Source organism: Aedes albopictus, chromosome 3 (genome assembly GCF_035046485.1).
Source record: "Aedes albopictus strain Foshan chromosome 3, AalbF5, whole genome shotgun sequence".
NCBI classification, from domain to species: domain Eukaryota; kingdom Metazoa; phylum Arthropoda; class Insecta; order Diptera; family Culicidae; genus Aedes; species Aedes albopictus.
Genome location: NC_085138.1, coordinates 263,300,180 through 263,312,600, shown reverse-complemented (window position 1 = coordinate 263,312,600; position 12,421 = coordinate 263,300,180). Strand labels below are relative to the sequence as shown.

Here is a 12,421-nt window from a genome sequence, read left to right as displayed (position 1 = left end):
TTTTCACATTCCATATTATCATTAACATATTTCAGGCATCTCTACTCATTACAGTATTAAGTACATAGAATGAAGTGTTAAACTAAGAATGAACTTCTCACATTTGTTTGGCAATGCTCTTTTTAGCTCATACTATTTCAAATACTTGATCCTGTGAACTGATAGATTATTAGTAATTTCCGCATTAAACCGCATTCTCACATTCACAAACAAACGCCCGATCTCAAAGTATCACTTTTTAAAGTTTTTTGTTATTAATTGAACCTACTTAGAAATACTACAGGCATTATATGTATATTTACAACTATGTACAAGTGAATTGCCTGACAATTTTTGAAACAGCTCAACAATTCCGTTTAAGTTTATAAGCCCTAGAATGCCACTGATGCATCGAAAATAAATAGATGGAAATATGAAGAAAACGATACGTATATTTACAAAGCAACGCAACGGTTTCCGTTGCTAGAATTGTCATGGAGTTTGTACGGTTGCTCGTTAGTTATGCTATAGATAATGGGCTTCTCGCGTGAATGGTAATACGTGCTATCCATGTTTGCGTTCGTTTTTGTTTGATTTCTTAAGACACAAATGAGAAACTACAACTGTTCTTATAATTACTAGGAACCGTTGTTTCAAGTTGTGCTAGGTCAATTTCTGCGATGCCATGTTGGTACGTATGGAATCGCAATAATTCACCTAAACAACTTCAACAAATAAACTTAGCGATCTACACAATAAATAACACCGTTATACTGCTCCTTGGGATATCCAGTTCTAATTGCTGCTAGCTAGGCTGCTAGTTAATTTTGATTTTGGTAAGTTTCCGGAAAATTGAACATTTCCCATGGCGCGTATGGGCGGCCATGCCAGATGCGCGTTCAGATCCGTAAGCATGAGTGGAGCGCATACAATTCTCATACTTTAGAGCGTGCCATTTTTGGCACTTCCCGGGTGTCGTGGACGCGAGATATACCTAGCTCTGCAGAGAGCTCTAAGGTTTCCATGCCCCTCTAGTGTCAGGGCTTTGGGCGCGATGAGCTTCAATATTTCCTATTGTCACGGATGTGCGCTCGTTTCCTTCGGGTTTTCTTCTCACATTTGCCCCACCAGGAAGATTTGCTGCACACGGTTTCCGGCTTCAGGACGAAGCACTTGGATTGTACGATGTTGAAGAACAGCTTGCCGACCATGTTGGCATCGCTGGAGTCGGACATTTTCAGGCAGGTGCGGAATCTGCGGGGAGAATTATGGGAAATATGTTAGACGGCTTTAACTTCTTGTTTAGGCATTCGAATCATTTGAACTGATAGCGAAAAGAACCAAAACTTTTTGGGTAAATAATGAAAATATCACGCTCTTTAATTGTTCATCAAATCTGGCGTTCGATTTGAATAGGTCGAATCTACATAAGAATCACAGCAAGCTCAGGTCCAATTCAAATCGAACGCCTGAAATATTCATAGAATCAAGAAGACTTGGCTGATCTTGCCAATGTTTTTTTAATAGTAAAAATACGCCATATCAAAAACTTTTTCCATACTATTCCTTAAATTTTTAGATCGATGGCATTTTCAGACTTATTTGATGTAACAATTATTCGTGTAGCTATACACGTTTTTCAAACACTTGCAAGTCACTCAGAATTACTTCGTGATTCGAACGAACAATACAGATTTGAGTAACACAATGATGTTTGCGATTTTTTGTTTGTTTGTTGATTCGCTTTACAAGAAAGTTTGCAGATTTCCACTACTTACTGATAAGTAAGGTGAGGACGGTGAGGTGCGATTGATCATAGAGTAAGCGACTGTTTTCGACTGTTCCGACTATACTACCTTAATATGTCAGTGTTTCTGCCCACGTTCTCATTGTATAATCCATATAAACACTGCATCCTTGTCTTTGGACACTATTATCGTTGATGAACATTCTCGTGTTTTTGGTCATTCTATGATGTCTTCGGTTTTCTTTTTAGTACTTAGTGAAGTGAAGTTTTTTTTTGATAGTATGGAAAAAAGCAAACAAACCGTTTCCATGTTGTTTTGATGTGAATCGCTTGCTGTCACTGTTGAGATTTCTTGGCGGGAGTTTGCTGTTTGGCATGAAAAGTAAGCAGTAAGCGTACTTAAGCGCGGCTAGATTCGAAAAATTCCTTGTCGTGAGTTTGTTGTTTATGTCGCGCAGTTTGCAGCAAATGATCTAGTGCATGAATGTATTGTTTGGCGTAGAAATGTGAAGAAATCGAGGCGTGGGTGCGATTGTCCGATGAGGTTGAAGTTGCTAAATGAAATATCTTTTGAATATTCACTATTATTTTTACCATCCTATCACTAATCAAAAACTGTTTCAGGCTAGGTTTCAGGTCTGCACCTGTCTGGACGCTTTCTAGATTATTTATTTGCCAGTAAACTGCCTTCCCTGTCATTGCACAAGACAGGAACTGACGCAGTCTTGTGCCGCGCAAAATTGGCAGTTCCATAGATCCTCCACATATCATTCCGTTCCATGCTTTCCAGCCCTTTAACAATCACACTCTCTTCGTGCTGCCGTCTCTTGCTGCGGTGGATTCGTTTCTCTGTTGCTCTTGTCATGTATCTTACCTGTATCGCTCTCCGTTGATCTGGTTACCGGCCACTAGCATTCGATTTCTGGCTGCATTCTTTTCGTCCGTCACTCGTTGATACTCCTCGTTGAGCCAATCATTACGTTGGTGTCACCGAGCGGTAATAATAGTGAAATGGATAATGATTCTATTGTTTCGTGATCTCGTAACTCCACAATTGCGTCGAAATTTTTGCAACTACAAGATAATGGTCCAAATCTATGTTGGGATCTTTAGAAAACCTCATGTGATATCAAAAATTGGATATCCTTGGAATTACCAAGAACTTGAAAACACATATCGTGCCTTATCAATATCTTGAGTTTGATAACCACTGTTTATTCTTGCCTTTTCTTACTAGAATGTTCTTTTTTCTCCACAGCGAGCGCCATCATTCCCTGTTGCTCTTCGTTTGTAATCATTCAAAAAACAAACCCGAGTACGTCGAGGACCATCATCAGATACCTCGAAATCTCTGCTGTCCTGGACGGACATGGTATATCACACGCAGCTTTACGACAACGCTCTTTTACGATTATTTATTGCCGGTAATCAGACAAAAGCGATGAGAGTTTCCCCGTTGTTTTACGTTTAATAATCTCCTCAAGGCTGTATAGCGAGTTTTGGGGAATGATTTTCAACCTGTTTCGTCGCCTTTTATCTTGGTGATTCTTTTTTGTTCGTTGAAATGAAGTCGCTGGTGCGGTGGGAGTTCCGTACTTGAAAGAATCATAATCGCAATTATGGGATCCGATACTGATTGATTTTCGCTATTGCGATCTTCTTTCGGCCGGCGAATGTGCGCTAAATAGCGTAGGATTGGAACGCATTTGCAACTCATCCCACCGAGTAATGGGAATCGCGTGCGTGGGCATGGTTCTCTCCGGTCGGGACAATTAACGTCGGATTGTGGTCAATTAGTTACAGGTTATTGAAACGACGGCGTTTGTACGCGGCGCATCAGAAGCCGAGCGCCAATTAATGAGCATCAAAAGGATGTGACGAAGATCTCGGCTAGCTCTGAAACGCCCTCTGTCGAGGAATGAAACGTGCAGAGGGGAACGGCTGCCGGAGTTCAAGAGGCATGCAGGATAGCGTTACTAATCCGGTTTGATGGTGTGGTAGCTGAGCTGCAGGCAGGCAGCAGGCGGCAGCGTCTAAGACGTCCGTCGGTCGATTCCTGGAAGCCTACCTCCGAAATCCGAACGGAGACGTGTAAATATAATAACGTAAATTATCACCTCTGCTGGGATTGGTTTCGAGAGGGTCCACGCCATCATGCGTACGATATACGAGTGTGTTAAATGGATCCTTGTGTATCGTTAGGCGTCCTTTGTGTGTGCTTTCGGTTTCTCATGCTTCGTCGCCTGGCTTGGCCTTTTGGCTTATTGTGGTGGCAAGGCTCTTCTGTATCCGAACAATCGATTTCAATACCTACTGAGTGGTACAAACGAATGACCGTAGTTGGAATTCCAAACCGAGAGCCTCTTATGATTTAAGCACAAGTGATTCTAGGGAAGGACCTGAAGGCCTCTAGATAATTAATGATATTTTTCGCGCTGTAAATTTCAAATTCTTCTAAATGTAAAACTGGACTTATCTCATTTGAATACAAAAATTTATGAAAAAAAATACAATCCCCTTTCGTGGAAATCTGGAAACGCTCCTGGTCAGGCAATGTTAAAAGATTTTCTTTTTTTCTCATTCGTTGATGGACTGTATTTATTTAGGAGGTGCTTCTTTTGACCAATGAATGCCTGTTCGTTACGACCGAGTACTACAGGAAGCATTCAAAAGATCGAAATCGATGCTTTTGATTCGGTGTTATCCTAGATTTAACTTTGCTTCTGTTATGTATTTGGCGCCTTTCGTGGAGTGCTTTCCATTATAGGTGTTCATCTGCTTACAAGTGCTTTGAGATGATTCCGTTTCTCCACTCACTTGAAAATGACTTGTCATTTGAATATGTGATCAATGATAGGCTATTTATGAGGATATTTACGTGTGGATACTTCTAACACAAATATAGGACAGCAACAGATAATCATTTTGAAAGCATCCAATTACGTAGTCTATTAACTTGAAAACAAGGCTTCAAACCATAAAAAGGGTCCATTTTATTCACGGTTTTCTGAATTTGCTTCGTAGGTCCTGTCAAACAATTATTTCTTAAGAAGTGGGAGTTCATAAGGTTAAGATTGAACTTCCAGCGATGAAAGATTTACCTAAAAAGTCTGACCCACTCTAATGCCACATTTTATTGGGTCAACCCTGACATAATGTCCATTGTCGGATCAACCCTCCTCAGGGTCGATATCGATCAAATTATTGATTACTAATGGCCCTTCATCCAAATTCCAGAAGCTGCAAATAATTTGATTGATGGCGCTCAAAATCTGCCCCGGCTACCCACACGTGAGGATCGCGCGCGCTACGAAGCCTACTTTCCTCACCTCGTGCCCTTAGACCGCCTTCGGGAAGCAAACCTGTAAAATCAATCAAAACGTGCATGCACGGTGTGTTACCTCTCATCGCAGCTGCAGTGCATCAGCGTGTTAACCCGCCAGTTGAACACGCCGTACTTGGTCTCGAAGCCCAGGATCCAAAAGGGGCACGACAGGTCGTGCTGACGGCAGCAGCGGTCCGCCTTCGACAGGCCGCCCATCTCGACGTAGTTGCGCGCGCTCCAGCCCTTCCCGCACCACTTGGTCCCGGGCACCCGGAGCACGTTGGACAAATCCCGGCGGTGCCTGGTCGTCCATCGAAAGGTAGGTAGGCACAAAACGGAAAACATTTTTTTTTGCTTTGTTGGTGATGACTATTTTCTACGCTCGAGGAGTTAGCATTCTAGGACGAAGCGAGGGATTTACAACACACTACCGGGAAGGATAACGACACGGGAACAGGTAAAACGAACAAAAAAAAGCCGTGTTTTAACAGAAACAAAACAAAAACTATAGGTATTTGGCTTGTAGGCGAGCCAAGCCAGGCGTTTACATAAATCTTTTCTGTTTCCGATTTAAAATTCAATGCCATCACTTTCTCTCCTAGCTGCTCGTTGCACACTCCACACCACATACGACGCGTATTTATCTTACCTTCTTATGCATAGCTGAGTGGGTGTCGTTGGGACATCCGCGATTCAGGTTTGGCCAATGGCTATCAGTGATTGTCAATTGTTGGACCTTTTTTTAATTTTACCTAAGATCCCAGTAGCATTCTCAGAATTGAGGCGAAATTCCTCTCAGAACTGTGGGGGAATATTTCTTAGGATTCTGCGGATACTCTTTCCCAGATTCTCTGAAAATTCGGCTTTCTGGGGTAATCCCCGTCAGGATTCTGGGGAAATTTCTCTCAAGATTCTGGGGAACTTGCCTCATGATTCTAGAGAAATCTTTGGGGTTCTGGGGCTATATTTTTATATTTTTCCTTCAAAATTATTAAATATTAAAGAATCTCTCACGAGATTCTGGGTAGAATTCTCTAAAGAAATTTGGATTTTAGAGAATTCCTTTGGAGATTTTGTGATTCCTTTTCGGGTTCGGAAGAAATCCTTCCCAGCATTCTACGAGAATCCCAGTAGAATGCTGTTTTCTGTATTGGAAGAGTTGCTCCCAGAAATCACTTTCAGGATTCTGGGAGAAACCCTCCTAGTAATCAGGGAAAATCCCTGACAAGTTTATGGAACAATTTTCTTGAGATTCTGGTGTAATAGTTTAAAAGAATTCTAAAGGAATCACCCTCAGAGTTCTGGAACAATCCCTTTTAGAAGTTTAGGGGAGTCCTTTCAAATATTCTAGGGGAATATCTTTCAGGAATCTGTGGTAATTTTCTGTTTTATGTGAGAATACCTCTCAGAATTCCAGAGAATCCTTCTCAGGATGCTGGGGAAGTCCATTCTAGAAATTTTCGTAATTCCTTCCAGGGAGAATCCTTATCAGATTTTTGAAAAAAAAACCTCTTAGGTTTCTAGATATATTTCTCTCACGAATCTGGAATTACCCCTCTTATGATCCCTCTCAAGATGCTGGAGAATCACTCGTAGAATTCCGAGGAATACCTTTCGGGATTCTTGCAGAATTATTCTCAGCACTCTTAATGGATTCCACCCAGCATATTTTAGGAATTCTGGAAGAATACTTAAAAGGATTCTGGAGGATTTCTTCTCAAGATTCTGAGGTCCTATCTCCCATACTTCTGTGAGAGTATATCTCAGTTTTCTTTGGCAATCCCGCCTAGTTTTTTGAGGAAACCTTTCTCAGGATGGTGGAATAATCCTTCTTAGGGTTCTAAGCTACCCTTTTCAAGATTCAGGGTCATTTCTTTTAAGTTTCATGGAGAATTCATCTTAGGAATCCGAATTTTGTTTTTGTGAGGATCTCTCATATTTTTTTCTAGAATGTGGAAGAACTGCTTTTGGAATTCCTCTCAGGATTCTGGGAGAATTCATCAAAGGATTCTGGAACATTTTGGGAAAATCCCAAGGAAAAGCTTCTCTTAGGATTCCGAGGCAATCTATCACAGGATTCTGGGAGAATTTCTCTCGGGACTCTGAGACAATCCGTCTCATAGATGTGGAATAATCTCTCGCAGGATTTTAGGAAAATCCATAATAGAATTCAGAGGGAATTTCTACCAAGATACCGGAAGAGTGCTTTATCTTCTAGATAATGTCGTTCAGGATTCTGGTGTATTTTCAGCATTCTGAAGAAATCTATCTCATAATTCTAGAACAACTTCGTTCAGAAAGGATTCTCTTTAAATATTCTGGAGGAGTTTCTCTCAGCAGTCTGCGGGAATTTATCCCAGTACTATATGGGAATACTTCTCAGAGATCTGGGGAATCTCAGGATCTCAGGATTTTTCTCTCGATTCAATTTTTTTTTCAGAATACTGTCTCAGCGTTATTCTATTTTCGAATCAGATTCGCGAAATGTTTAATGTGCACAAATAAAACATACTTGAACTACATGTAGCAAACGAATCATTTCATAGCTTTGTAAATATTCTATAGTATGGAACCGATGTAAAAACATCGGTTCAAAGCATTCGATAAAATCGGTGAATCGATTCTGCTGATCCGATTCGAATCGATTCACAAAAATCGATGTCTCAGCCAGATTTGCCCAATGCTAGGTTAGAACACTTGACGATCACGCCGAGGACCTGGGATCGAATCCCACTCCCGACAAACTCGCAAAATGTGAGTTCTTCCTTCGGAAGGAGAGTAAAGCGTGGGTCCCTAGATTAACTAGCCTAGGACTAAAAATCTCGTAAATACAGATAAAAAAAATCGGACGACTGCATTGGTTCTTATTCGTTATTAGTAACAAGCGTATTCAAAAAGAAATGTTTAATTTAAAACGAATAAGATAGACATATAGAGGATTTTAATCAGCAGTTATTTCAATATCAACTAAGAATCTCTTGTATTTTTTTTTGTATTTCTAGCTGAAATCATTTGGGCGATTATGGCACATGTTCTAAGACAGTAGCTCCACAGACTTAGAAAATCTAACTGTTCTACAAGAATGCTTAAAATATGCATATCCATGATTTTAGAGTTGAACACCTTGACTTTTCGTACATTGGTTTTTGGGATTTCTTGATATGCATACTATCAGTAGGTCAGCTCTAGAGGTGCATACTAAGGTGGCAAAACAAAAATTAAAAAAAAAATACCAAATCTTACCTCCTGAATCAGTAGTTTTGGACTCCCAGAAGCTACGTTCATAATTTAAGCAAAATCGATTAAGCCTAAGGGGACGCTCAACAAGCTTGAAGTTTGTATGGGAAAACTTGGCCAAATGTTTGCAGAAATTTTTCGAATATTGCCGCTAGGTGGCGTTGTAAGCGTTCAATAATTAAGCCCTTTGGTATTATTAAAGGTGACTGTTTTCCAAAAAACTTTGCCGTAGACCCCAAAGTGATCAGACGTATGTGAAAAAAGTTACACCCTAGGCAACGTGAGGCGAAGTACTGAGATTTCATTATTGACATTATTCCTTTACATGTACTGGAAAACAACAATTATGTTTTGCCTCACTTAACCTAGGCCCTAGGGTATAACTTTTTACACAGACGTCGGATCACTTTGTAGTCTTTGACAAAGTTGTTTGGCATATAGTCACCTACAATAATACCAAATGGTTTAATTATCGAACGCTTATAGCGCTATCTAGCGGCAAAACTCGAAAACTTATGATTTCTTCATACATTTGGCCAAGTTTTCCCATAAAAACTTCAAGCTTGTTGAGATATTTTGCTCAAATTTTGAACATAGCTTCTGGGAGTCCAATACAACTGATACATGAGGTAACCCGGATAAAAACTAACCATAGGGTGTTTTGTGAAAACCATTCCTGCACCATACAGTGTACCAGCCAGTGTTGGTAAAAACTCAAATTCTCAAATCTCATGGTTGAGTTGTTTCACGCGCGATTCTTGACTCATCAAATTCATCGCCGAAAAAATCATGCATGAGTTGACTCGTGATTTTACTCATTGCTTTATTTCTTGGTGTTCTTATTATTTACACCGAAGTTTTTAGGATTGTATGATAGAACAACAGCAAATCTAGTATACAACAACATTGAAAGCCGTTTAAATTAATTTGGATTCGTTTTACAAGCGAACGAGATTTCGGCGCTTGACTCGTGAGAGCGAGATTTTGCATGAAAATCTCGCGCATGAGAAAATGATTCAGAATCGCGCGCTTTTTTGCTCACGCAAGAGCGGTTCATGAGTGCGCTTTGAGTGTGAGTTTACCAACACTGGTACCAGCTACAATAAAGTGTATTGTAATGGAATGGTTCGCTAAAAGCTTTGCACATTGTAGCTTCTATACATTTACATCAGATCTTTATGTAACCATATATTATACTGTTTTTCTTACGTTTGAATAATTCACTTTTTCGAAATATTATTGCATTTTTTATTATTTATTCAGTTTTAGATTTTTTTTCCGTGCTTTGTTTTATTGCTGTTCGTGACTTTTTTTTTATGCAAAGGAAAGGAAAGAGAAAAAAGATGAATAAGTTGAAATATCAATTTAAAGTCAATAGGGGGACTCACTAAACAGTTTAAATTGCTGCGAAAGCCATGATTTTCTGTTATTTGAAATGTATCATGAAATTGCGAATGAAATAATCAAAGATTGCCTTGGTGATCGCAACTTTTAATCAGAATAAACTTTAATATGCGGTTTACGCGGTTAAGTGAATCCCCCTAATAAAAGGTTTAAATAAGTGGTAAACCAGGTCTTCTAAGGACTGCAGATCCAAGAGATAGGTAAACCCGGAAAGACGCAGGTAAACCGCAGATTACCGTAAATCAGTGGATGAGTTCAACACTATTCTTTCTATATTTGCATTTAGGGGAGTTTTGTCCCCTATCAGTATTATCGTTCTATATGAGGTCAAATTTACAGCTAAATCCGTTAATATTTGGGCTGTGCTGCTCTCGTTTGAAGTTTGTATGGGAGTTTTTATGGGAAACATTTTTTTTTGCATTTTTCTAGTGAGTGGCTCTAATTTATTTCAAATCACCAAACCAATTATATAAAACTATAAACTATAAAATTTTTTGAGATATCATAGACTATAGTTCTATATTATCGGTTACGTGATGTAAGAAAATTTAGAACCCCTCTGGAGAAAAATTCAAAAAACGATGTTTTCTCATATAAACTTCCATACAAACTTCAAACAAGTTTACCACCGCCCAAATGTTAACCGATTTAGCTGAAAATTCGATCAGAGCATCGTAGCGTCATATAGAACAAAATGAGAATGGGGCTCATCGAACTTTTTGACATGTGGGTTATTCCATACTAGCGTGAACCACCCTATAATATGTGTACAAAATCGTATTGTTCATTTAAGTCTGAGTATACTTCCTTTTGCACATAAAGGGGCTCAGCTGATCAGCTGATGATCAGCTAGGTAATCACAGCATTGAGCTCAGCGTAGGTGTCATTTACATTCTTCAGATAGGTGCTCAATCGTTGGTTAACCTGGTTGGGGGAGGCGGCAAGTGAGTTTTCCACTCGCACCACTTTCACGTATTCTCACTAGCGTGAGAGCGACGGAAACTCCTTGAGCGTTTGAGGATCAATGGATGATCTCCAATTGTTATCTCGATCGAGCAAAATAGCGTCATGTCGATTCATCTTGATGACTCCAGGGGCAACCTCAATGGTTACCCCAACGGAGGCTTCAACGAATGGTGTGTGGAATTTTCTTGCTCGAATCTGGAAAATCAACCCCTCAGGTCTTGGGTCCGGATTTGCTCTGATTGGCGATTCTTTGGTTGTTGACAGTTACCGTACAGTGCACCTTCTCAGGCGGCTTTAGTAGTTTGATTCTACAACGGTGCACAATCACGCTGGGTGTTTGCAAACGTGTCGGATAGGATAGTTGTCACTAGAGAGCACCTTCTCGCCTATCTGCGATTCTAAGCGGAAATCGATTGAACCGGCTTGGTCAAATGATGCCCTCTAAAATTATAAATGGACAAAAAAGACAGCTTTGAGGCATCACAGTAAATACTGTACGGACACCACGAAAGCAAGTTGTTGAGAAACGAATACTGTAAACAAGAACCACACCGTTCATCTAAGACGATTACAAAACTGAAAACTAGCCCCAATAGAGTTTGGCGGCATGCCAACGATCAATGAATGGAATCTAGTTTGCCGGCTATACGATGAGTGATGGTTTCCATGAAGCTTATACTTCCAATTCTATTGACGACATGTTCCATTCTCAGTTCAGTAGCGTTTTTGTCAATGTAAGTTAACTCTCATAATGTAACTGATGCCACAAGGAATGTTCGCAGCTTTCCAGAACCTTAAGTACAGTCGCCAACGATGTCGTAAATGATGCCAGCGAAGTTTTGAAATCAGCCACAGGACGGTATTCCTTCGCTTATTGTTAAACGTTGTTTGAAACCAATTCTCATACCTTTTATAACTGTTTCAAACCTGAACTGCTGGAAGCAGTCGCATGCGATTTTCCATTTTCTAGAAGAGCTGCAAGAGAACTGTCTAAAACTACTACGGTGTTGCTTGATTGTGCGCCACGTCGAAGTTGCCTGAATTCATTGATCTGCACAAATTAGTTCAAAGTTACGCACCTTATAGTTCTGAGGATCTGCACGAATTTGTTCCAAAACGATCCACGGCCTCAAATCTGACATACATTTTATTTCTTGGTACTTTGCACTCAGTTCACTCTGGCTGATCAAAAACATTAGAAAGTGGTTTATAGTTCAGTTTGGCTGAATGTGTTTTTTTGTTTCAGATAAAACCAGTTGAATTTTGCAAATAATCTTGATTTTTCATCGTCTATGAAGTTGAAATTGATATCACTCACAATCCTTTACGTGAATCAAAGAGGACGCGTATATTATGGTAGTACGAAGGTCTCAAAATAGCTTGAAATCCGAACTGTGGAAGCCCTCCCAGCTCAGCCTTTCCCACCCATGTTTTTTTTTTTTTCATAAGTGGTGCATGTGGTGACATAGAACAAGGGTGATTATGTCAAATGATGTCCTTGCATGCCCTGAGGTCCTCCTGAGATGTGAATGTGGAGCAATTTGTGTACTTCAAATTTATGCTGGTCGAAAAAAAACCATGAAAATGTTCTGCCAAAGTGCACTAAATACCAAAAAAGTTTTCAAAAATATGAAAAAGATTCGAACTTGGATCATCTGAGTGATAACCAAGCGCGTTACCTCTAGGTCATATTACCTTGCTGAAGGTCAGTCGTTAACTCTGAATCAAGTTCTAAACATTCTTCTCAAGGATGGTTTTCGTGA

The 12,421-nt window shown here is 39.9% G+C and overlaps 1 protein-coding gene across 4 annotated transcripts in view; it reads right to left on the bottom strand.

Annotated features, from left to right (window-relative positions):
• Positions 1-258: 258 nt before the first annotated feature.
• Positions 259-12,421, bottom strand: part of LOC109422442 (uncharacterized) — an 82,625-nt gene continuing 70,462 nt past the window's right edge. For 3 of the 4 annotated variants that reach the window (XM_062860550.1, XM_029857667.2, XM_062860552.1), the window contains 2 exons: positions 5,128-5,352; positions 259-1,233 (listed from right to left, as the gene is read on the bottom strand). In XM_062860550.1, the coding sequence (XP_062716534.1) occupies positions 1,041-1,233; positions 5,128-5,352 (418 nt within the window). In that variant the 3' untranslated portion in view covers positions 259-1,040. The remainder of the gene's footprint in view (positions 1,234-5,127; positions 5,353-12,421) is intronic. The other variant, XM_062860551.1, reaches the window with a different exon arrangement.